The sequence below is a fragment of the Sphaerodactylus townsendi genome, linkage group LG01 (genome assembly GCF_021028975.2).
Source record: "Sphaerodactylus townsendi isolate TG3544 linkage group LG01, MPM_Stown_v2.3, whole genome shotgun sequence".
Classification (NCBI taxonomy): Eukaryota; Metazoa; Chordata; class Lepidosauria; order Squamata; family Sphaerodactylidae; genus Sphaerodactylus; species Sphaerodactylus townsendi.
Genome location: NC_059425.1, coordinates 124,172,978 through 124,199,844, shown reverse-complemented (window position 1 = coordinate 124,199,844; position 26,867 = coordinate 124,172,978). Strand labels below are relative to the sequence as shown.

General features: G+C 38.7%; 1 protein-coding gene across 5 annotated transcripts in view; it reads left to right on the top strand.

Annotated features, from left to right (window-relative positions):
- PRDM1 (PR/SET domain 1) overlaps positions 1–25,535 on the top strand; it is a 120,663-nt gene extending 95,128 nt beyond the window's left edge. For all 5 annotated transcript variants that reach the window (XM_048493609.1, XM_048493590.1, XM_048493619.1 and 2 more), the window contains 6 exons: positions 572–817; positions 9,804–9,923; positions 14,353–14,605; positions 18,961–20,057; positions 21,712–21,840; positions 22,590–25,535. In XM_048493609.1, the coding sequence (XP_048349566.1) occupies positions 635–817; positions 9,804–9,923; positions 14,353–14,605; positions 18,961–20,057; positions 21,712–21,840; positions 22,590–23,159 (2,352 nt within the window). In that variant the 5' untranslated portion in view covers positions 572–634 and the 3' untranslated portion in view covers positions 23,160–25,535. The remainder of the gene's footprint in view (positions 1–571; positions 818–9,803; positions 9,924–14,352; positions 14,606–18,960; positions 20,058–21,711; positions 21,841–22,589) is intronic.
- The last annotated feature ends 1,332 nt before the right edge of the window (positions 25,536–26,867 follow it).

The window sequence follows — 26,867 nt, the reverse complement described above, 5'->3', positions numbered from 1 at the left end:
CTTTCCAGTGCTTTCCATGCCAAAGGATGTCAATACGGGGAGTGGGGTTGTTTTTGAAAGTTGTTTATGTATTAGAAGCTGGTGGGAAAGTTCAGCCTTCCCCATTTGGAAAAGACAAGGCTGGATTCCGGCCTACCAACATGCACTTTCCATTTTTAGCTCATTCAGACGCAGACTGCAGTTCCTTCCTTTTCCTTTCGTTGTTTATGACTCTTTTTTGAAAGCAACTTTTCCACAGGCAATAAGTGGTCTTGTAGCTGTGACCCTAAGCTTTCCTATATATACACCCTGAGCTTGTTGTTTGTATCTCTTACCCCCATCAGGTATGGAGGCAAGATCTAAAAAACCCTTCCAATAGAAAATGTAGTTTGTTTCCCATTATTTTTGATGACTTTTCTCCCTAAAGTCCAGCCTTTGAACCAGTGCTTCAGTGAAAACAGCTCAGTTAATTCTGCATCTCCAAGTAATCCCAACTAGCCAAACATTTCTATCAAAAATGCCACTAGATTGCCATTTCAGTCATATTTGTCTTAATATTAAAATAAGAAGTAAATGTGATTTTCTTTTCCAGGCTGCCCAATTGTGTAGTTCACATATTATAAATCACGGAGCTCTGGGAAAAGGGACGTTGATAATGAAAATGGACATGGAGGACGCTGACATGACTCTATGGACAGAGGCTGAATTTGAAGAGAAGTGTACATATATTGTAAATGATCACCCTGCGGATTCCAGTACTGAAAGTGGCACCATAACCCAGGCTGAGTCTTCCTTGCCAAGGAACTTGATTTTCAAATATGCTGGAAATTGCAAAGAGGTAAGATGTGTGTCAAAGTATGGTTAAAAGCCTGACTGTCAAATCTCATTTCTGTCAAAAGTGTGAATGTCCTTTTGATTTCAATTGTAAATATGCCTAAGCACCATTAATTTTTATATTGAAGCCAATATTGTGGAAATATTCCAGGTATTAATATGAACATATTATATTTATCCTTCATGGGAAAATGCAGACTGTCCCTGAGTGATTTTCAGAGCAATCTGAAATCAAGTTATACCTTACAAGCCCATTAATGTCAATGGGCTTATATGAGTGTGACTCTGCTTCAGTTCAGTAGAGAGCACAGATAAATTACATATTATCAAGCATTCAGGTACTCCTGAAGTACTTCAGGTATTTAAAATAATAAAGCGTTGGACCCAAAAGTCATTTTCCACTGACCGAGAGGGGACTATTTATACTGATTCTTTCTTCCCACTGCAAATCTCAATTTTTTTCTGTTTACTATTCTTGAGGCTTTCCTGCCCCATTCCCACATTTTGGAGAGCTTAGAAGGAGGACCACGACTAGTGGGGGCAGACGAGAAAGCTTTGTTCCATAATCTTCCATTGCAGCCAACTCAGAACAATAGTTTTTGCATGAAATGCAAGACAGTGAACAGGGCGATCCTATCTCTTAATTTCTTAGTAGTATCTGGGTCCGAAGAACCATAGTTTAAACTGTATTGGAAATAGGTTTGCCTTTTTCATACACTATTACACTGGGACGGGGGATGTTCTGAGAAGAAAGGATAACATTATGCCAAGTTCATTGAATTAGTATCCTGTGTTTATGTGACCTGTTTATTTAGGGCAATATACTTTTATTTGTAGTTGGACACAGGTGTATTCAGTCCTTGTCTCTGGAGTGAGTACATTCTTTGTTGTTGTTTCAGAAGGGCTGGGAAAAATTAGGCTGGATGAGCAATTGGCTGCCTGTTTATTCCTTCATATAGAGTAGCTATTATAACTAGGCGTGATGTTCAGCTGGCTATAATGGTAGGGACAGCCCATCATTTTTGTCCCTGTCCTGCAGCTTGTGGTGGAACAGCCATAACCTGTGCTTCTACTGTAGCTAATGAACTGACCACAGAGCTAAAGAAGGGTGTAAATTCATTCCTTTCTAGTTATTAAAAGGATCCTCCTAAAACAAACATCACAGAAAGGTTTGTGAACAGCAGCATAAAGTAGCACCAAATAGCACTGTTGTTAGAATGCCCAGAAAACGAATAGGAAACTCATCTTAACTAAATTCCTTGCCCCTCTCCTTCCTCCCCTCCAGTAACTGAAAGAAATATAAGCGTTAATTTTTTTTCCTGGTTCATACAGCGCTCCTGATTTGGGTGGTAAAGTTGTAACGTCATACACTTTATACTGATTCACCTCTGGACTGCAATATAGCAACCCCTCTAACATCAGTTTACATGTTCCACTTTTAATTTCCATTACTATATTTCATACTGAAAAATATATTTTTAAATGTGCTTGTTCTTGGTGTATATATTTATTTAAAACTTTGGAGTTATTTGGAAATATTTAAATTTCACTTTTCATGTGAAATATTGGAATTCCACATTTTATTAAAAACACCCAAGGCAGTTCACAAAAATATCCTTAAAATAACACATTAATAAAAATAAGATTTTAAAAAACCCTAAAATAAGGTTTACCAGCAATAAATAACTTACACAATCTCCTATTAAAAGCAGCAGCGGATAGTGAAACACAGGTTAGAATAATAAAGTAGAGCTAAAAGAGTTTAAATGCAAGCAGTATAATCACAAGCTAGGGAATAAAAAGTGTTGGTGGAAAATACAGTCAACCTATGGCAACCCCATAGGGTTTTCAAGGCAAGAGATGAATAGAAGCAGTTTGCTCTTGCCTGCCTCTGCAAAGCAACCCTGGACTGCCTTGATGGTCTCAAATCTAGGTACTAACCAGGGCTGAAGCTGTATCTTAACTCTGACAAGATGGGCTAGACTCGGCCATCCAGGTCAGGGCAGAATAAAAAGCAGTAGCAATCAAACAATATGCCTGGGATTTATTTTGCTTAAGTTTGAGACAAAGCAAGCTCTAGCTCAGTGGTGGCGAACCTTTGGCACTCCAGATGTTATGGACTACAATTCCCATCAGCCCCTGCCAGCATGGCCAATTGGGAATTGTAGTCCATAACATCTGGAATGCCAAAGGTTCGCCACCACGGTTCTAGCTGTTTCTCATAAATTGTCTAATTCCTGGATCCTTTACCAGTGATGACTTTAAATAGATGGTATCCTCCATTCATTTTCCATTCTGGTCACTGTTGCTTTGTTCAAGATACACTGTGCTTTATACATTATTTCATTATCACCAGAGCCTTAGAAAGAGGCCAGATCACTGTGAATTGCCATTTGATAGGAGTAGGACTGAAACTGTGGTTTGCCAAATGATAGTTCATAGCTGAGGCAATATTTGGATCCAAGGTGTAGGCCCATTCCAGCACTCAGTTCACTGGTCTAGATTTGAAACTGGTTTTTCCCTTCCATGGGGGGAGGGTGTCTTCAGAGCTGTGTCTTGAGAACTGAAACTTTAGTCTGTGTGGGTTTGAAACATCTGCTGATAGTGATAAGTGAGCACTGTCTCCTTACACATTTTGGGGAATGACTAGAAGGTCAACACATAGGTTGTTTTCTTTGTAGAAAAGCATACATGAAATATTAATGTTATCATTAGCAGTGTGTTTAGAATAATATTCAGAAGACTAGAGAGATTCCTATTTCTTGTGTGTACATTTGTGTATGTTGGGTATTGTTTTTATTTAGCACTCGTTGCTTTATTAATCCCATAGTTCCATCCTTTTTTAGAAGTGGGGGGAAAGTCCATATCATCCCACAACTGGCCATTGTTAGAGATTATTTAAAGACTATTTTTGTTATGTATTGGCTTCTTTAAATTACTGGACTCAATTCTTAATATTTGGGTTTTTTCCTCTCTGTGACAATGTTCGTTATATTTTACGTTCAGCTCTTTTTTTTAGTTTTTAAAGTTAAACATTTTCTTTTAACTAGAAGAAGTTCAGCTAAGAGTAGACTTCTATATTGTAAATAGCTTTAGTTCCTTGAGATTGACTGAAATAATTTTCCACAGTAATTATATATAGGATGCAGAGCCCTACGGGGATGGGGCGGTATAATAAATCGAAAAAAATAAATAATAAATAAATAAATAAATAAATATTCAGTTTGGACTGTATAAACCACCATTCCAACCAATGGGAAGATGAAGGAATCTCACAGAAAATCAGTACCAACATTTAAGCATGATGTTTTATATCCAACAGGAACCATGTACTGAGCACCTAGAGTTGGGGATTCTTTTAACACTCCTCTGATATGCCCTTGATGTTTAGGAGAAATCTGAGACAGCACTGGGCACAATTTAGGCGTCTACAGTGGGAAGATGAAAAACGTCTCCTTCCACTGGTAGAAAGTGTCCAGCAACAAATAACTTTTGGATATAAGACAATATTATGTTGACCTATAAGCTATAAAACTCTTTCACTTGCACATCTGCCTTAAATATAAAAGGCAGAGACTAATTTTGTAGTTGTGTACATGTAAGATAAAAACATTTCCTCTTACTCCACCTTTTAAAAAAAGAATACATTATAGGATGCAGGCTCTTCTGTTCAGCCGTATCATTCTTTTAGTCAGTTTAGTGGAACGGGGAGGAAAAGCTTGCATTGTTCAAAACAGAATGCTAAGCAAACTAGTCATCATGTTTTATTGGGGAAGTGAAGGTTAAAATACCAAGGAACTAAAATTAAATCATTCCTGCTTCAGGACACCTGGTCATTGATCCAGCTGCTACTTGCTCAGTTTGGATTGGTATTATGATAGTCCCACTAAAAGAAGTAATGCCATGTACATTTAGATCGATCCATTCTGTGTCTAATGAAAGTTATTTTTAAAGAATAATGATGCCCTGGCCCCTGGTGTGCATATTCTCTTTTTAAAAAAATACTTAGTAGAGAAAACCGAAGAGTGCTGTTTCTTGTCCTGAGGTCCCAGCTTGTCAGGATGTGCTCTGTGACAGAGTCTGCTGACAGAGATGGATGTGGTGAAATGGCAGAAAGGTCAGTGATGTCCATAAAGCATCCAGGGAAATGGCTTCTGTAGGGGCAGACGAAGCATGACAGTGCTGAACCTTTTCAGCTGCTTGCTGAAGTGTTTATAGAAGGCCCATAGTAGCATTACTCCAGCAGTAATTCATAAGGACCTTGGTCAGTTCCAGCAGTTACTTTCTTCCTGGGTTTGGTAGGTGTGCTAACTTTTAGATGGCATTTTAAGCACCACTTAAGTTCAAACACAGTAGTAGAAAAACAGTTCTGTAGCTTCAACACATGAAATGCCAGTCAAAACATGGCAATAGTCTCTATATGAACAGAAGTGAATGGGGAGACTTCAGATCTTTTTATTTCTACTTCGGATCCTTTTTGCAAAGGAAAATACTCTCCTTGTTTCCTGCATTGTAACTGGCTTTCAACAGTTTGTGATAAGATGAATTCACAGTATTTATGCTGTTCTGTGGTACATGACTGTGTTTTGCTTGGCAAGGAATATTGGAATATAAACTTCTTGTGATATGGAATCATGTATTTGGCATATGTATGTTTCTAAGTATTAGGGAGAGAATTGATAGCAGCAACTGCAGGAGTATTATTGCCATGGAAAAATAGGTGGAATGGGTTTTCCCGTATTAAATATTTTTATATTACTGTGTCTTAGAGAAAATAAAGGATATGTGATGATGCATTATCATTTTAGAGTATTTTTAACATGTCATTTCTAGCAACCTCTTTTTCTTAAAGAATATAATTTCACCAGGGATTATAATGTTAAAGAGAAAATCTTAATTTCCATTTGCGTTTACAGAGTTCATCATAATGTGTTAGCAAGATGTATTTCGATAGAGCATCATTACAAAGTAGAAGTGTGTTTAATGACACCTTGTGGACAAGTTTGAAATATCTGTTCTGTTCCAATTTCATTAGAAAGTAAGGCCTAACTAGCTTCCTTTAGCTCTGACCTGAATAGTCTAGGCTAGCATGATCATGTTGGATCTTACAGGATCAGCACTGGCTAGTATTTGAATGGGAGACCTCCAAGGAATACCAGGATCATGAAGCGGAGGTGGGCAAACTAACTCTGAATGTCTCTTGCCTTGAAAACCCTACAGGGTTGTTATAAGTCAGCTGTCACTTATTGGCAAAAAACCCCTTCCCTTACTGGGCTTTTTGTTATTGTAGTATTTATGTTAAGCCTAATGCCTGTCTGGTTGTTCACAAAAACAACCTCAGTATTAAAATGCAGCTAATTAACCTTTGATCTTGTTTGGTCTTGTTTGTGAACTCCTACCAACCTCTTTACCTTAGTTTGAGACTAAAAGTTGTATTTCTGTAATATTCTAAATCTGTCTAATATTACTGTCTCAAGTACAAGATGAAGTTTTTTACAGGTATGCCATTAAAAGGGGCCACTCAGGCCACTTAGCAAAGGAGAATTCCCATACAAGTTACAGTTATGTCCAGTAATGTATTTTTTCTACATTAGATTTGAAGGGGGTCATCTTACATTCAGGAGTGTCTTCCTACGATAAATACAGCATTTGTTTTGCCCTGGAAGCATAATTTAGAGATTAACATTTTGGAATGTTTAAGCATCTGCTTAATTACTGATTGCTGAACTACAGTAATACCTTACTTATTATGCAACAGTTAAGTTGTGTTTACAGTATCAGAGTAGTATTGTATCATAGAGGCCATTCTCCTGAGGACATTCCCAGATGAGCAGTTTCAGTGCAATAACCATGCAGTTCTGTGGCATATTTCCCTAGTATTGGAGACATAATATAGAAGGTAGAATACAATAAAAAAATATAAATATCCATCCAGTATTGGATATAAAGTGATTAAAATAGTACCAGTAGACAGTGCCATACTGGTTAAAGTCTCTGTCTCGCCTCCCCCTCAGGAAGAGCAGGTAGCAGTTATGCCTCACTTCCCTTTTTCCTGCTAAGCTGGATCATGGCTAGCCACCACTAGAGTCTTAGAGGGGAAGGATCAGATGACAATTATACCTGGCATACTGATTTAAAGGACCTTGTAAATGCATATGCTCATTCTCCTTTGCTAAGCTGCCTGAGTGGCTGTCTGCCAGTGGAGTCCCCATTGCTATTGTGATTTCCTTGCCAAATATTATGCAGCTGCTGTTGGTTGCTGGCTATGAGATTATTAACAAATCCTTTTCTGTGCTCCCTTATGTCTGTGCTCTTTGGAGACATCATTTTTCGAAATTGTCATTGTTTTCATTCATTTTTTAAAAGTCCCTGCTCTCCCATTATGCAAGACCAGTTAGTCTAGGAACATTCATCTGACTGTCTTTTAAAAACAACTGAAGTGCAGAATACCACTTTCCAACATACTCCTTTCCATCTCTTTTCAACCCACTCCCAAAGCAATAATATTTCCTCCAATTAATTTTTCTGTAAAAGTATTTTGAAAAAAATATATATTGGAAAGCTATGAACTTTTCTTTCAACCAAGAAACGTAGTTGAAACTGGTATGTATATTGAGACTTATGGTGAAATATTACAAGTATTATTTCCTATCCCATCTCCCCAGATTGGCATATCCTACGTTTTCCCCCACCGCCATTTTCATATCTCTGTAGTACTTCATGGGATAGAATATCATACTACTGTTCCTGTAAAGGGCATTGAGAGACTGTTGCTCAAGAATAAAATACTGTTGGGGCACACTTTGAATGATTGTGCTAAAAAGCCCCTAAGTGTTTCTGTTTGACATGTTCCGAGTAATACTGATTCCTAGATGTTCTGAGAACTTCACCATAAGTTTGAATTAAAACTAAAATATCTCTCTGTGTGTGCTTATTTAAGTACACAAGAGCCTAACCTACCTTATGGTCAAACTGCAAGCACATTTTATATACTAACTGTGAACTTTTCTTGAAAGTTTAGAAGAATGTAAATGAAGGTGGATGGGGAAAGCTAAAGAACATCTGCCTCTTTCACCTCTCTATGAAAAATGTGCAAGAGTTACAAAAATAAACACAATCAATGGGCATATTTGTTCTGATTTAGGTTTTTGAAAGTCCCTGCTCATTTTGCCATCGGTGCAGATGCACACTTCATTAGGTTTTGTTAAGGTTTCAGACACATAAGAAACAATTGTCTTGAGACAGAATTAAATGTAACTTACCATCCAGCAATTGGTAAGACGTTTCCAAAAGCGACTTCTGGTACTACTTTTTGTTGTTGTTGTTGTTGTTTGGGGGGGGCTTTTAAACTACCTTTAAAATACCTTCTGATTTAAAATGCTCTTATCTGTTTTTAAACAAGAGGGAAATGGCTCAGGGTTGTTTTTCAAAATCAGGAAATTGGCAGGGGAGGAAAAAGGCAAAGAGCCCCCTTTCCCTAATACCATTCTTTTCTTTCTAAAAGCCACAGAGGCTGAATTTTGGGGGGGGGGAATTAAAATTCTAACAGAATTAAATACAGTCCTCAGACTGCAAACAATAAGCTCTTAGATTCAATTCGTGGTCCTTTTTTAAAAAAATTACTCTCTAAGGCCTAAAAAGGTCAATATGGCTAAGTATTGTGCAGCAAAATGTGTTAATATTGTGATATCCACTAAAGATATTACACTCACTCATAATCAAGCTGCTGTACAATAGTATTTTAGTTAACATTCTTATGATCAGAGTTAGAACAACGAATCTATCATTCATTTGTAGTCATTATTTTGGCAGGCATAATGAAACCAGTCACTAGTGTGAGAGGAACATGACTCATTAGCTTTGCCTTGAATGCTTAGTAATTCTGTGGAACAAATGTCTTCTCATCATCCCACCCCCCACTTTCCATTTAAGCAGCAGACACCCATCCTTTTAAAGTGTTTATTCATGTTTCCTGGTTAGCTCAGTTGCTCTGTTTATCATACATTATTTAGAACAATTTAAAATATAGCAGACTTAGTGGAAGTGGGGGCAAGAGTCTTTCACAGGCATCCTCCCCTGACAAACAGTAAATTGATTCCTAATTTGTGGTCAGTTACATAATTAATGGAAAGGGGGAGGCTTGGTAACCAATATAGTTTACACTTGGACATGCCAGTATATCATACACAGTCCCTGAATTTCCATGATCAGATCTACAGATCAGCAAGTTAAAGGTCTGTGTTCAAATATAAGAAGTGAGCGTGCTTTTGTGAAAAGTCTCTAGGCATCTATGATGAAAAATGTCTAGATATTAAATTATATTCATCTCGTCATATTTGGTAGCACAAGGACCACATGTAAACCATGAGTACATGTGTATGTTGCTAGTAAAGCAGACTAAGTACACGACTATACTGGTCATATCCCTACTCCCATTGGCTTTTATTTCCATAGGTCAAGTTTGTGCTTGCTTTTTCAGTTATCTCCACATAGTACCAGGCCAGTTCTTTCTAAGGGTTTTTTGTCATGGAGACTTCTATTTAAACAGAACAAAATTAGGCTATGAAGCCGTTGATTACCAATACCTCTTTATTTCAAACTGTTTGTATGTCCACTTGTGATACATGTCCACCTATAAGGTCATGTTGACATAGTTGTTCAGATGTGTTTGAACGTATTGTTGTTTGGTCATGTTATTTGTTAACTGCTGCTTTTCCTAGTTATTATCACAAGAACGTAGCATGTAAAAATGAACGCTGCTAATCTTCATGCCAAATTATGTGCCTCTCTGAAGAAAAGGTGTGGGGGAGGGAGGAATCTCCTGCTTTTAATTCTATTTTTTCCCAATGGTACATCGAATGCCTCCCCCTCCCCCAGGACACTATGTATGATTGCTGTTTATATCATTTTTTCTAAATGCTTGAACTCTCAACATATAATTTAAAATATATAAAACACTGTAATTGACAAGTCTTGTGCTCTTCTTTCAGGTTATTGGAGTTATTAGCAAAGAATATATCCCTAAAGGAACACGTTTTGGACCTCTGGTTGGAGAGATCTATACCACTGACACTGTTCCTAAAAACGCAAGCAGAAAATATTTTTGGCGGGTAAGAAAAAAACCAGTTTTGTGCAAATAAATTGCCAAGTATTTATTTTCTGTTGATTTATTTCTCATCTATCAGCAGAGACCCTTGGCGGAATACAATCATAAAAACACCAACACCCCCTCACACACACATAACTAGGTTTATTATAAGACCATCCTAAAAACTCCTTAATCAACCATCCCCATCCACCACCCTAGCTTCGCCCCACCCTTAAAAATGCATAAACACCCAACTCACATAGAGCCCATCCCAACAAATTTCAGTGCTTGGGCTGGATCTAAACCAGGAGTGTCAGTAGTTGTACCAAAAATAAAATGAAGTATAAGCACTTAAGAAATGCCATCACACTTGCATTTTGAAACCTGCTGGAGTGCTGGGAATGGGTTGTGGAAAAATTCTTTACACAACACTGGTATAGTATGGTAATTTAAATAAAAGACTAATGGACTAAGAATGGCAACTGTACATGAGCTTTATTTTTCCACAGAAATAGATGAGATTTTTTTTAAAAAAACCCGTTGATATACATTTCTGTACAGTGCCAATCATTCTATGCTGTGTCTTTTATTTTGCTGCAGTGACTCTTATTCTATAAAGTTTGCACAACTAATTAGTTCTATTGCTTAACCTCTCCATCTGTATTTAATTAAATTACTAATTGCATTTAAAAGTTCAGAACTATTACAGTAGACTGTCTATCTCATGTCCAATTTCAGTTACAGAAATTACTAAAGTTTTTTTTTATGTTGCCTATCCTTCTATCTTATAATGGATTCAGTGCATAGCAATAGTGGTGGCAAAAGGAATACCGGTAACATTTTATGCCTAGAGTGTTAGATTTAATGTTCACTCAATGAGCAAGTCTCTCAGCCTAACCTACCTTGCTTGAAGACAAAAATGTTTCTGCCTTTTCTTTGGAGAAAAAGTGGGGCACAAATATTACTGGGAAAAATAACATCCAGTGGCACATATGCAGTTTAAGGTCTCATGCAACTTGAAATTGGTTCCTTTCTAAAAGTAAAATCCAACCTACACAGTATGAGCTATGAAAGTATTTGCTATACCATCTGTCAAACTACAAGTTTTAGAATGCTTATCCATACTAAATGAAATTTCATGGCATGGAAAAATATCATGTCAGAGAGAGGAGCTCTAGCATAACTTTCTAGATATTTATGTGAAAGAGTGTTCAAAGATGAATGCATTCTTTGGTTGTTCTCACTACAAATGCTCAGCTCCCATAAAGATTCCATATGTGATAAAGAACAAGTGAGCCCAAAGTGAGCCCAAAGCACACTGCTGCACTCTATGATGTCTGAAGTAAACATACTGAAGCTACGTGCAAATGAGGCTTTTCCTCTGTTGTGCAATTAAAGTTAGCATGTGTACTCTGAGCTTATTACCTATTCAGCCCAATCCAGAATGGGCTGGAGGGCAGGGACGGCACCCCAACCCTTCCAAAGGGCTTTCCCGCAATGTGGAAAGCTCAAAAAAAATTCCAGGAATCCCCTATAGAGGAAAGCAAAGATACGCCTCACTAGTGCAGCGTTTTGCACCAGTGGGCCTGGGCAGGACAGGCAGCTTTCAGGTCAGGCACTGAGGAGCCGCACGGCGCCTGCGCAACTGAGTAAATAGTCTCCCTGCTAGTACATTTGGCCTGGCAGAAATGGCATTTCCACTGGCACAAGGGTGTGCTGACTTCTGATGGGGATTAGCCGCCCTCTCTAGATTGGACTGGCTGGATTCATAAAAATTGTCTCAAACAACCATAGATAATTCTTGCTTATATTTGCTACAAAAATTAGCTACTATTTCCCCATATTAATTTTACTTTCAAGACTGATCTTAACATTTCTGAGAGGTAGTGTAGTCCCTGGTCTGGAATTTCAGATGTAGATTCAAGAACTGTATTGGTCATGGAAACTTTAATGTCTCGGTCACCTCTCCTCTTCTGTTGTCCCTTTGGAATAATCATGGCATATTTCATTGTATAAGGGAGAATGCAATAAAGATTGTAAAGGGTTTAGCAGATTTACAAGATGCTTCATTGATGAGAAATAGCAGTAGGACACTTCTCTATTCATGTTTTTAAGATACACTTGGGACTGCAAGGACACAAGTGTCTACTTAAAAGCAGTCAGAAGCCACCTCAAATGTGTAATTGGCAAGATTTCTCAAAGCTAGCCTATTAAGTGTCAGCCTTGCATCTGATCATTCCTGTATCATGTTTCATTACAAACACCAGTATTCTTTGTCTTGTTTTTCTTTATTATAATGCTTAGTCATGTTTTGCTGGAGTTAACTACTAACCATGAAGTTTTACACAAAAACCTAAATTCTCTTTTCACACTGCTGCTAACATTGAGCCAAGAAAAAGCTTGCCTGTTATCTGGTGAGAATTAGAGAACTGAAGTACCTAGGGGGATAATTTTGATTGCCACAGGATTTTATTCCAAACTAATTCCAAGAGCTAACATTGTAGATGCATTACTTGTTTTCTGAAAAGCCTTTCAGTCTGCCAGTAGTGATTATTTGACTCACACAGCATCAAGTAGAATAGATTATTTTCTGAGGGTCTAAAAACAGTCTTGCACATGCAAAGGAGATTCTGGAAGATCATTTCCCACATGTTACATAAACGACATCCTGATTTGGCTGTCAGGAACAGAACTATTTGTTGTATGTGGTCATAAATGTTCCATTCAAATTACACCCTCAAAAAGGCGAAAGCATGAATACGCTTTGCAAACTCTAGGGTGATGTCATTTCTTGTAATTACCACAGTGTGACTTGGCATTTTTATAATCTTTGTGTTATATGGAAATCTGGTGTGTTAAAATAAGGCTGTGTGAAGATTTGTGACCTCACTTTAGTAGGGTACATACCTGTTTTGAAGAAAGCATATAGTAAATTGTGTTAAGAGAAGGAAAGGTAACTGGAAGTCACTCAATCAAACTTCTGTCAGTAATAGAAGTGCAGAGTAATGGAACTCCAAGTTCCTGGATGTTTGCAGATTGGTGTTAACAAACTTAAAAACTCATGTTGAGAGCATAATTTTTTAGGCTTTGTTCCATCATTCTCATAACAAATACACCGCAAAATCTTTTAAACCTCTTTGATGAAGCCACATGTATTTCCTCCTCCTCAAATGACAGGAAGTAAGAAAGTGATTCTGGTGTTTACTGCCTGTGTTAAAAGGCCAACTTGCTGTTGCTGCCTTTTTTTTCCTATAAAAAAGGGTCCTCAGTCAATTCTTATTTCAATCATTATGAAATTAAAGATGAATGTGAAGAAGCCCACAGCAGAATTTCCCAGTATGGCATGAAGAAAGAGGACAACAAAGTTCTCAAATGCCTTCTTCGTTTTGAAGTTTATAGGGCAACTTTATGGAAATCTCAACCAGAAACAAGAATGTATATTGCCACTTGCTTTGAACATTTGGATAAAACCCTATTTGATAATAATTTTTGCAGTAAATATTTTTATAGTTGCTAACAGTTAAATTATGCAGTTCTTGTGGTAAACTGAAGAGTGTTCTGTCAGAGAAAAAGAATGTTCATTTTACATTACTGTCTATATGTAGCCTTTCAGCCTAATTCTATTTTTTCATATTTCTAACATTTTAGAAACCAAAGATATTTTCAATTACTATACTGTTCGCTTTTCTGTAACCAGCTGCTGGAAAGTCCTATTTGCTTGAATGTATCAGTTGAGAAAGACATAGGCATCTTTCACACTGTCAAGACCCATCCCCCTTTCAAATCTCCAATTAGCTATAACTTATATTCGTTCACATTATCCTGCCCAGTATTTCAACAAAAGGACTCGATTCCAAGTATAAACAAGTGTTACTTTAGGATTTGTGGGGCGGGGGTGTTTGCTTAACTTTAACATTTAGATAGGTGTGGAGAGATCTGGAAACTACCAAGTATAGAGGCTATAGAAGAGAAGGAGATTTGGTTGTAACATAATAGAGTCTTGCAAATTTTATTCTGGAAATTAGTAATTTCAGTTGTGTTTTTAAATCCTTTTTGCTTTGACATTTTGTTCTGTTTTGTATGCCAATAAAGGCTACCTTGAGTCTTGCAAAAGTGATTCATTATATTCTCATGAGCACAGACATTAAGTTGGTAATTGCTCCCCTTGTTGACCAACAGGCTTGAAGAGGATTCTGAGAAACACTGTTGAACTTCATGCCCCGCATTTGTATTCATGCCCTGTAGTAAATCTTATCATTAAATACAAAGAAATCAAAAGGTTATGGAGCATATTTTATTGTGTTTCTCATCCTTGCAATTGTAAGCATCTCCTACTTCAAAAGGGAGTGGTGGTGACATTTTTATTTATTGATGTATTTCATTTAATTTCCTTAAAAGGCTCTTATCTTTGTTTTACATTGTACCATTAATAATGTCCTCTTTTTCCATAGATATATTCCGATGGTGGTGAGCTTCACCACTTCATTGATGGATTTAATGAAGAAAAAAGCAATTGGATGCGCTATGTAAACCCAGCTCATTCTGTTCAGGAGCAGAATCTGGCTGCTTGTCAGAATGGAATGAACATTTACTTCTACACCATCAAACCCATCCCCTCCAACCAGGAATTACTTGTGTGGTATTGCCGGGACTTTGCAGATAGGTTGCATTATCCTTCTACTGGAGACCTGGTGATGAATATCAGTAAGTGGATTTATAAATAACATACATACAAAAAAGGCATCTTTATTTATTCTTTCTTTCATTCATTCATTCCTTCATTTAATTTCTGTGCTGCTCTGGCTGTCACGACCAGCCCAGAGCAGCTGACATCAGTGTATATACATATCAATAAAATATATATCACACCATACAAAATATGACAGTAAACAATACGGTAAAGAATAAAACAACATAGCAATAAAACTTGTTGCCTTAAAAACAATTCCCATGAGTGTAAACAACTAAACTATTCTAATTTCAATATTGTGGCATTCTCCCCATATCCCCATACAATTATCAATCCATAACAAAATGGAGAGGATGAGTGAGCAAAGGGAGGCTAGCTAAGTTGGAAAAAACTGTTGCTGTTTTTAACCATGGGCCTGGCAGAACACTCCAACTTACAGGCCCTATGGAATTAAGTTCTCCGGGACCCAGGTCTCACTAGACAGAGCATCCTTCCAGGCCAGAGCCAGGACAGAAAAGGCTCTGGCTATGTTGAGGACAAGTGGACACACTGTTGTGGGTTTTCTTTTGCTCTTATCATTTCACCTTCATCAATGGTGGCATCTTGAGAGGCATGTCATAGTGAGATATGTTTCTTTCCTGGCACAGCCAGACACTTTTTGGGCTAGGGATGTCCAGTTGGTTCATATGGGGAGAGATGTTCTCACATGTGGAATCGAATATATGTGGATAATTACAAGTGACTCATCGTTATTGGTAAAACAGGTATGTCATGCAGTATATTTTTTTAAAGAATTCTGATTAAAAACAACACAGTTTGGTACCATAAGCTTTGGTACGTGTACTGGCACATCAGCTTCTAGTGCCAGCCAAACACTGGAACGGAGCCAGCAAAACATCCTGTTTGTGACTTGGCATTGTTATGGCTGTTTCAGAACTTATCCTGAACATCCTGATTGGTGAGACATCAGGCTATAAGAATTCAAATGCTTATTAGACTGTAATCTTAAAAATATTTGATAAAAATCAAATCTAAATATTTATAGTACAGTAGAGCACAGCCCATGCCAACATGTTTGCCACAGGGATTTGCTTAGGAATCATGACTATATTATTTCCAGACTGAATATATAATATGAATATATTATTTCCAGACTAATGGGTTATGGACTTCTCTGAGATCTTGAATAATAATAGTAGCCTATGATTTGGAAATACACGTAAAGATTAGTAATATGTGAATTTGCCTCTGCTTGCAGCGCAATTGGGTTGCCAATGGCATCTGAATGCTGTAAAATTAGCTTGTTGAAAAATTAGTTTCAGTTTGGCTTGTGAATAGTTTACATATATATGCTTCCTTACTGCCCCTTGGGAATTCTAGTTTAAGAGAAAACACTATGATAAGGGGAAACCATGATCCCATCCCCTTTCCTTCATTGTATGTTTTACATGATGATTCTTTTCCCTCTGACTGATATTACTTTTATTTACCTGAATTGATCCCTTTATGAGGATGATGAGGCAGTAGCTTGAATGGCAGCAAAGTTGCTAGTTGCTGCACATTTTATTTTATTTATTTATTTCTTCGTTTTTTATACAGCCCTATCCCCCTATGACATGGCTTGACTGCTGCAGTTGTTCTGCCTGGTAGAAGAGTAACCCATTTCTAGTGACTATATGGGCTACCTTCACCAAGCCATGTAATTGATAATTGTTATCAGAGGAAAAAATAGGACTGGCTCATAAGAAAAAAAAATATTATGAACCAAGGAAGTTTGTATTATGGGCATTTTTTATCCTTGAGATAGTAAATCTTATGCTCATAAAATATATTGACATACAAAATGTGTATATAATCTAAGGCCCCTTCCGCACACGCTAAATAATGCGTTTTCAAATCACTTTCACAACTGTTTGCAAGTGGGTTTTGCCATTCCGCACAGCTTCAAAGAGCATTGAAAGCAGTTTGAAAGTGCATTATTCTGCATGTGCGGAATGAGCCTAAGAAAGTATGAAGATTCTCATTTTATATAGTATATGTTTCTCCCTGTGGGAAAAGGGCATCCAAGTAGAGACTAAATGTAGTCATTCTATATTAAAGAGCTATTCACAGTGACAGTTTATTATGTGGAATTTGCCCAGTCAGTGAAATGGAGGATTTAAAAAATATGTAGAAATGGTTAAAAGCTAGTACTGATCAGTCATGCATTGTATCTTACTATAGCAATTCTCCAATGTGGCAAAACACACCCCAGTGCCTGTTTCATTATTGTGGGGTAACTGGAGAATTAGTTGCTTATGAAGGAAATCCAGTCACAGATCACTGCTTGGGTATGAAACACTCTACCAGTGCTGTCCTAAGTTCAGGGTTTAGATGGCTATATGCTTAGGATGGAGGGAATTTCTCTCTTAGACTACCTTCATATATTGTTGACACTAAAATGTCAGTCTATGCTTTCTAGAGGAATGACAATTCAGCAATCATTGCAATCAATAGAAGTTGCCCAGTGGTACTGGCCTGTGGTAGTGCTATACAACAAGATTTGGAAACCAATTAAAATTAGACATATTGTAAATTAAACTTATTTTAATCACATTAACTTCAGTGGAACCAAACCTTTAGCCAAAGTCTACACTACCAGCAAACCTTGGCCATACATAGCAAAACCAGGATTTATCTTGCTTCACTATGGAATATTAAAGCTTTTATTGTGATTTTAATGTGTCATAACTAGCAGCCTGGCTCCAAAAGTACCTGTGGTTCTTCTGAATCAGGGACAATGACATCAACATAATTAGGTTACGAAGTGGACAGGCTACTCATGACCCATTTAGAAAAGCGATTATGAAGTCATGGTAAATCTTAGTCTCTATTTCTAGCTTATGTGGAATTTTTTTTGCCTACCTCAGAACTTCTAGGTTCTCTTTCTACTAGCAAAATACATGTCTTATTTAGATCAGAAATATGAATCAGCATTATTAATATTCATCATTCAAAATGTTCAGCAGCATTTACTTCCGAAATGACTTTGCACACCCACAGTTATTTTTCAAGGTCTCAGGGGAAAGAAATAGAATAAAAATCTCTCAGGCTGCTAGTAGACAGGCAACGTAGGAGACAGTTCTTCAAAATTCAGTTAGGAACATAAAATTGTATCTGGATCAGACTAGTGTGGTCCATCAAGTCCAGCATTCTTTTTCAAATATCAGCTAGCCAGTTGCTCTTCAGGGTCAGCAAACAGGACAAAGAAGTTTTTTCCTAGCACTGGTATTCAGAAGTTCCCTAGCAAGGCTAGTAGCAGTTCTTGGACCTATAGGACTCTTTGGAAGGCATGCTTGTGGTCATCACTACATCTACTGGCAGTAAATTGAATTACTCATTGAATAAAGTAGCATTTACTTTTGTTTGTCCTGTACCTATTGTCCATCAACCTCACTGGGTACCCCTAAATTCTAGTATCATAGGAGAAAAAGCTTATTTTTCCTCTTGCATAATTTTATAAACTTCTATAAAGTTCCACCTTAGTTGTTGTTTTTTCTAAACTGAAAAATCCCAGACTCTTTAGCTTTTCCTGCTTGAAATTTGCTTTCTCCCAGTAATTCAGATACTTAATCAGGATTTAACTATAGTTAAGAATCCCAGTTACCAGAAAGAAAATAAGCCTCAGTTCGCAAAGGCACCTGTACTCAGACATCAAAACTAATTGATGTTAGTTGAAGACTCAAATCTTCAAGCTCAGTGTACTGTACAAAGTTATAAAGAACAAAACTAGCATCCATTGTAAACTGGCTGGAATTTGCGATTCTAAACCAAGTCTTTTTAGTAATGATTTTTAACTGTTTTAATATATCTGTATGATATTTAGGAATGCAGCAAGCCGGAAGCCTGCCTGCGTTGCCTGGGCCTGGTGGGAACTAGATTTCCCAGGGGCTCCCAGGGGAAATGTATTCCCACCAGGCCCAGGCAACGCAGGCAGGCTTCCGGCCTTCTTCTCTGGCCTGCGCCTTTCCTAAAAGTAACTGGGGTGGTGTGCGTGGGGAGAGGGCGTCGTGGAGGGGGGGGCAGGGGGCACAAAAGCCAGAGTGTACCCCGGGTGCACTCTGGTCTAGCTACGCCTCTGTTTGAAACTCAACGTTTCTGAAAGTTTTCCAATAAGCACCCTCGATATGCTTGAAAGGCTTTTTAAAAAAAAATAAGAGTCCCAAAAGTCTGGAATAATCATTTTTGTATTTGATAGGTAGTAATATGTCTTGTTCCCATTTAGTTTAACCTGGTGCTGTTCCTTCTCCCAATGCAAATTCATAAATTAATAGAATAAAAATAGATTTTGCATTGGTAATGAAAAATCTATTGTCTTACTGTATTTCAGCACACAGTCATGCAAGCCCAAAGCAGCAAACAAATAGCAAAGATGGATTTCATCAGAAAAACGTCCCCAAAAGAGAGCACAGTGTGAAGGAAATCCTGAAAAATGATTCCAGCCATCCTAAAGGAAAGGATTTACTTCTCACCCACATTTCACCACATATTCAAGAAAAAGACTTTGAAGGCTTAAGAAAAAACTGTAGCCCTGAAAGGCCTTTCTACCCACGTGTTGTCTATCCAATTCGACCTCATATTCCAGAAGATTACCTGAAAGCTTCTCTATCTTATGGGATGGAGAGGCCTAGTTACATTGCCCACTCTCCCGTCCAGGCTTCTACCACACCAAGCCCTTCAGCAAGAAGTAGCCCAGACCAAAGTTTGAAAAGCTCAAGCCCTCACAGCAGCCCAAGGATTACAGTTTCGCCCCTGGCTCCTATGTCTCAAGAGCACAGAGAACCTTATCCTTACTTGAATGGACCTTATAGCTCAGAAGGCTTAGGGTCATATACTGGTTATGCAACCTCGAACCATCTCTCACAAGCCTTTATACCCTACAATTCCCCCTATCATAAATTCCTCTTACCACCCTACAACATGAGCTGTGGCAGCCTCAGTACTTTGAACAGCATCAACAACTTCAACCTTCTGCCAAGGATGTATCCTTTCTACAGCAACTTATTCAATGGAGGAAGCCTTTCTAATCATATGCTGAATCCATCTTCCCTTCCAAGTTCATTGCCATCTGATGGGAGACGTCAGCTGTTACCATCTGACCATCGACGGGACTTCCTTATCCCTGCACATAATAGTGCCTTCTCCATCACAGGAGCTGCTGCCAGCATGAAAGACAAGCCATGCAGCCCAACCAGTGGATCACCCACAGCTGGCACAGCAGCCACTTCAGAACATATTATACAACCTAAACCTACCTCAGCGGGGTTGGCTGCCACCAGCAGTGAGGAAGCCATCAATCTCATCAAGAGCAAGCGAAATATGACTGGTTACAAAACACTTCCATATCCACTGAAGAAACAGAATGGGAAGATAAAGTACGAATGCAACGTCTGCTCCAAAACCTTTGGCCAGCTCTCTAATTTAAAAGTAGGTTTTAAAAGTGAAACATCTTATTTCTGGACAGAACAGATGAGACCACTCATTTTGCTTAACCATTTGAAATGGGTCAAGAAACAATAGCTTGCTTGCCAAAACTGATTTCGTATGCAATTTTCCGCAGTCACTGAGTAAAGTACTAAAAATAAGGAGGGAACCATAATGTTGTTCACTTTCAACTTAAATTGCTTTCAAGTCTCTCTTGATTAGCTTTTGTGAGGAAGTGGACAACCGCATAGCATAAATAATTCAGATTTGAAATAATCACGTGGCACATATGTTTTGGTGATAATACTCAGCATCTTTTTAGCAGAAAAACGTGCAATTGAGTCACATGGTGAACCCATCCGCAGGATGTTCCAGACAAGAGGCAAGCACAGGTTGTTTGTTATTGCCTTCCTTTGCATAGGTATCCCAGTTTTGCTTGAAGATCTCCTATCAAAGTACTTACCATGTCCCTGCTTAGCTTCCAACCTGTAGTGATCTCAGGCTGGGGCTGGGCTATTAGTTTGCCAGCACCTATTTAATAATTGTGAAATACTGGGTAGAATGTAGGAAGAGGCCACTGGGTCTAAGCAGTGACCAAGGCAAATGTGGAGCAGAAGCAGAATGTAGATGGAGTTCTGAAACTACATACTGGCCAGAATCATTTACCACAGGCCGTTAATTTCATCACTTGTTCTGGTAGTGGGCACTATGAACCACACAGGCTTTGTTCTTAAACTGTGCTGACTCAGTTCATGCAAGCATTCACCCAGCAATTGTTTCCATTGTTTTGGTGACCAGTCCTCTCTCAAGGGGGGGTGGGATATAGCACTAGATGCTGCACCAGCATCCCTGCACCTCTGCATAGTGGGGTGGTCCAGGGACATGGCTAGGGGAGGAACCAATGTTAGATTCCTACCAACCATTGCCCCCATTGTGCTGGCAGCCAGGACCAAAAAGGTGGTGTAAGTCCATTAAGCCCAATGGAGGCTTCCCTATGGCAGGGAGGCTTTTTTGCATTTCAAGCTAGGAAGCCTTCATGGGAGTGGTGAGCTGGTGCGGTTGCAGCACCATGACTAGGCGCCCAGCCCATTGAATGGGGCTGCCCAAGAAGCTGTATTACAGCTCCAATTGTTTTGCACAAGTTGGCCCAAACCTGGTTAATGTATAGCCTCAGGCTTCCCTGATCCCATCAGATCTCAGAAGCTAAGCAGGGTTGGCCCTGGTGAGTATTTTGATGGGCAACCTCCAAAGAATGTGAAGGCAGGCAATGGCAAACCACCTCTGAATATCTCTTGCACTGAAAACCCTGGTGGGGTAGGGGAAGGGTCACCTTGTCAGGTGTGATTTGACAGCACACACACAGTTGATTATTGAACATCAGTAAAATAAAAACACAAAATGTGTGTAGAATGTTTGGAAAACGGTATTGTTATTGCTTTTAAAAAATTGTATTTTAACTTTTTAAAAGCCTGCTTAATTTATAGTTTAGTTTATAGCTTAGTCTATAGTTAGATTATAGTATATTAAATATAGCTACTTTAGTCATTATTGTAGTGTTTGGCATTTTGAACTCTCAACTAGTAAATGATATTGTTATTTAGCATACAGTCTTAAAATTGTTGTAAGGCTTGAATGAATATTTGTTTTTTCCCTAAAGGTTCACCTCCGAGTACATAGTGGAGAAAGACCATTTAAATGTACTACATGTAATAAAGGATTTACTCAGCTGGCTCACCTCCAAAAGCACTATCTGGTACACACAGGAGAAAAGCCCCATGAGTGTCAGGTATGTAGCAGTTTCTGTGCGGAAATTATGGCTAGACCAGGGGTCTGTAACCTGCAGCTCTCCAGATGTTCATGGACTACAAATTGGCCATGCTGGCAGGGGCTGATGGGAATTGTAGTCCATGAACATCTGGAGAGCCGCAAGTTGCAGACCCCTGGGTTAGACCAAGGCAGATTCTGCATTGGCCAAAAACAGCGTAAAAGGGTTTACACTGTTTTCACACTGCTGTTTTTGGGCCATGCAAAATCTGCCCTGGTGGTGAATATGCACTGGCACATGAAGCAGAATTGAACTGTGCTGAGTGGGAGTATTATTTTATTTGAGCTGAACTGCACTGAGTTGGGGTATTTGATATTTAATATTTCCATAGAGATTATTACAGCTGAACAAAATTTTATTTTGTGTTTGGCGGCAGCCACTGTAGCAGCAAGAATATCTGAGAAAGTTCTGGTATATGCACTGCCCTGCCATATATACACAGATTGCTTTTTTTGGTCATGAGTCCTGCTTTAACCCCTGGCTATTTAGAAGGCTGGCTGATGTGACATCGTAAACAACCATAGCACTATATAGTATTCATCAGAGATAAAAAGCAAGTGGGAAGTGGGTGTGCCATTAAATGAGGGCAAAGACTAAATGGCGTTTAAAAAAATTCAGTCCCTTATGCTTTCCTGTTTAAATTGCCTTTTAAAAATACACATACATTCCATTCCTGTTTCTCACATCCTTGATTGCTTCTCTCTCATTAGGTTTGCCATAAACGATTCAGCAGCACAAGCAACCTGAAGACACATCTGCGGCTCCACTCTGGAGAGAAGCCTTATCAGTGCAAACTCTGCCCTGCTAAATTCACCCAGTTCGTGCATCTGAAGTTGCACAAACGTCTCCACACCAGGGAGCGCCCGCATAAGTGCATCCACTGCCATAAGAGCTACATCCACCGCTGTAGCCTCAAAGTCCACCTCAAGGGCAACTGCCCAGTTGTCCCTGCATCTAATCTTTCCACAGAGGACCTGAATCGGATCAATGAAGAAATAGAGAAATTTGACATCAGTGACAGTGCGGACAGGTTAGACGATGTTGAAGACAATGTTGACATGGCATCCGTAGTTGAAAAAGAAATATTGGCTGTGCTCAGAAGAGAGATGGAAGGAGCCAGTCTTAAAGCCTCATTGCAGAGGAACCTGGGAAATGGACTGATCGCCTCCGGATGCAATCTTTATGAATCATCAGATATTGTGAAGTTGCCTCATGGTCATCCTCTACCTCGGATACCTATAAAGGTCAAGCAAGAAACAGTTGAACCAATGGACCCTTAAACTCTGTGTGTGGGTTTGTGTGTCTGTGCACATGTTTATACATGTGCTTGTATGCATGGCAAATGAATGATTTTTTTTAATTTATGACTTGGCAAGTCAGGGTGCCTGTAGCAGTTGCTTGTATATAGTGTCAATGCTGCAAAGCAATCTTGGCTTACGGTCGTTTCTCTAAAGGTCATTTGAAAGAAGGAACTCCAAAGTTGTTATTCTCAGGGTATAAAAATAGGCAAAGACTGTATATTGCCTTCCCAGCTTCTTTGAAAAAATTAGGACAATCTCTGTCCCATAATCATTTGTCAGTAATAGTACTTCCTAATTTATTATGCAATTTACCATTCCAAAGCAATAGCAAAAAAGTAATTACCATGATAGGAAAATTCATTGTAATTTTGAATATGTGTTTTTATTTTGTCTTATGGCCATTCTTTGTAGTTTTTTTTCCTGCACATCTGTTTAAAAAAACTCAAGATTGGCAGGGGGTGGGGGTACCTGTTTCAAGAATGAAGTTTTTGTTTTGCCAAAGGAAAATCCAAGAATCCCTTTAGTTGGAACACTGCTAGGTAACCAGAAAGAATGAACTGGAGCATAAAATTATCCCCAGAGAGGGAATGTCATACTGGTATAGGCAGAGACAGAAAGTTGAGAGGTGTTTTCTCTCAAGCTCTGCCAGAAAGAATACTTCTGAAAGAAGTAATTGTACATCACGAAGTTTTGAGCAATAGTATTACAAGGGGGAAAAACTTATTTCCCCCCTCCCAAGTATGTGTACAAAGACCCCAAAGATGCTTCCTGTGAAGGAAGTTGTTGCTAAGGCTTTTACCAATGAAGTCTTATGAGAGAATCTGATGTATGGATTCTCAGGGGAAGAAAATGTGATGGATTTTCCCCACATCTGTCTGCCACTTTCCTTGGAAAGAAGTTGGTAACTGGTAATTGGCGTACCAGTTTTTTGTTTGTTTGTTTTCCTGTATGACTCAAGATTTCTCTCAGTATTTGTATTAGTACATTTTGTGGTTAATTTAATTAAAGATTAAAAGGGCATTGCAAAGTTGCTGAACAACAGTTACCTCATTGAGTGTGTCCAGTGGTGCAGAAAATGCTGTTTTATCTAATGCTGTGCTACGTTAGAGAACAAACCAAAATGTGCAGTGGAGAAGACAGAATGCACATTCTTTACTTTTTAAATCTTTTTTGTGTTGCTAAGCCCAAAGATATCATGTTGGCATACAAGGTGTAGCAAAGAATACATGTGTATTTATAGATATTTATACCAATATACCATATATGTGTGAATGTCCATGTGTGTATGTGTATTTTATACTACTTAAGTTTGTGAGCCGAACTCTGTAATAAAACCTATTTTACATAACCAGCTTCACCCTACAAAGGGCTGAATTATCAGTCACTAAATCATAATACATGCTAAGGAATTCATCATTTGTCAATATTGTGCACAGTATTTTACCTGAGGTTTGATCCTGCAAGCTGATGTCAATATGAATACTTTTATCTATATAGTAGACGCAAAGAATTCTTTGAAGGTTGTATGGCTGAGTCTTTTATCCCCTTAGTTCTTGCTTTGAAACAAAGCAACAACCGAAAATCTAGGCTGGGGCAACCCTTCGCCTCAAATCTCACCCACCTATATATGGTATAAATATGATACAAACTGGTAAAAAGTAGAATGAGCTATTTAAAGGGTTTGGAGAAGAGTACTATCATTTTCTCTGCCTCTTTAAAAGCTGCATGATCACATGTACATAGCAGAGAAAAGAACCAACACTGTTATACTCTTTACCATTGTGTGTATATATTCCTATCTCATTATAGTCTTAAGGGATTAGACTGCTTCAGAAATGATCTCAGTCTAATGCCTCCTTATTTAAAACACCAAACATATCCATGGCCTAAAAATAACTCAGTAACAACGTTAAATATAACTTTTGAAGGAAGAACTACAGTTCATTACATTTCTGCTCCCGTAAATTGTGAGGCAAGCATTTTTAAATGTAGCGACGTTTCATAAATGTAGTACTTAACTGTAGGATTAATCAAAGTACCACTACTCTTAACACTGGACACACACTTGCTTTTATTAATTGCCTGTAGTGCTTTCTTGTATTTGATACAAATTTTACAAAGATTTATATGCAGCTTTAAGAGTTTTGCTCCTTTTCTGTCCAATCTTCTCCCCATTTAGGACCTTTAACATGTGAATGTAGCAACAATCAGTGTTTTTTGAAGAGGCTCTGACCAAAGTTAACAGGCTTTTTACTTTGCTAGAACAAACTATCTTATGTTTACGTACTGGTTTACATTGTTATTTATGTGCAAAATGTCAAAATGTAAATTAAATATAAAATGTTCATTGCTTTACCAATGTCTTTAATGATTTTCTTATACAAACAATTGGTGGCTCCTGGATGTCCAATTAATTTTCCTTGGGCCAAATGCATAGGCTTGGAACCTATGGCTGATTATGTACAGATGTATTTTCTGCAGCTCCATTTTCACTTTCCACTCTCTTTGGGGCAAGCAAAACCACTTATAGCATGATTTACATCTTGTTTGGCTGCCTGAGCAGGACAGATTTGTCAGTGGGCACAACTTTGCCCTGGACCATTTCTTTCTGCCCTTGGCCAGCCTTCTCACTCCCTCACAGCACTTGGCACACCTACCCCACACACACCTCCCATGCTGTTGGCTCCTTCCTGCTTCCCTAAGTGCTCTGATCAAGAGATTGATAGATTGATCTCCTATATGTATAGTGGTGGGGAGAACCCTCCTCCTCTCTGTTTAACATCTGTGTTCAGTATCTCCTCCACCAGCACAGCCTTAGTTGCCAGGTACCTGGAGACTTCCTCCTCACTCCTTTCTCCATGTTACTGACTCCTTCCTGTTTCTCTAAAGTGCACTGATTGAGAGATCGATCTTTCACTACAAAGTAACAACAAAGAGGGCTTTGCAAGGAACAGTGCAAGCAGGCATCTTTTTGGCTCTGCCCCACCTCCCCTGCTTTGCTTCTGCTGATGGCTGAGAGGGCTTTTAAAACATTATTTCAGTCGACTCGGTTTTAAAACAAGTCTCTTCCCTTGGGACAGTGGTAGAGAGAGTGCATGAGTGCGAAGGGAAAGGATTGGGGGAGAGAATATCAGCTCTGTGCCTGTAAGGCTGTTGATGGGCAGAGTTAAGGGAACTGGGAGAAGGAGACACCTAGCAGAGCTCAGCAGACAAACTGTGCTGCAGGCTGTGGGCTGCCTCCTCACATGTACACAGAAATGCAAGGAGAGCCCACTGCACAGAGAACAGGCTCGACGTAAGTGTTCCATGTGTCATGGGCCTTTACTTTGTTTTGGTATCTACTGCTCTTATGTGAACTGTGAAGTCATTCCTCTGCTGTGGAAGGTGTTCCTCTTGCTATAGACACTCTTCAGTTCCATGAAAGATACTGCTCTTGCATGAGCAGAAGTGCCTAGCACCAGAGGAATGCAACCTCCACAGCACAGCACCACTTCTACAATGGACAGAGGACTACAAGAAGAAACAAGGTAGAGGATCCAAACTATGAATTGTTGAAAAGTTTTGAATAATGTTCACATTTGCAAGATGAGAGATTATATGTCATTCTTGGAAAGCAAACTGATTCTAAATCGATGGAACATAATTCCTGTACCAAAAAAATCTCAAGTTCTTTAGCTATATTCCTGT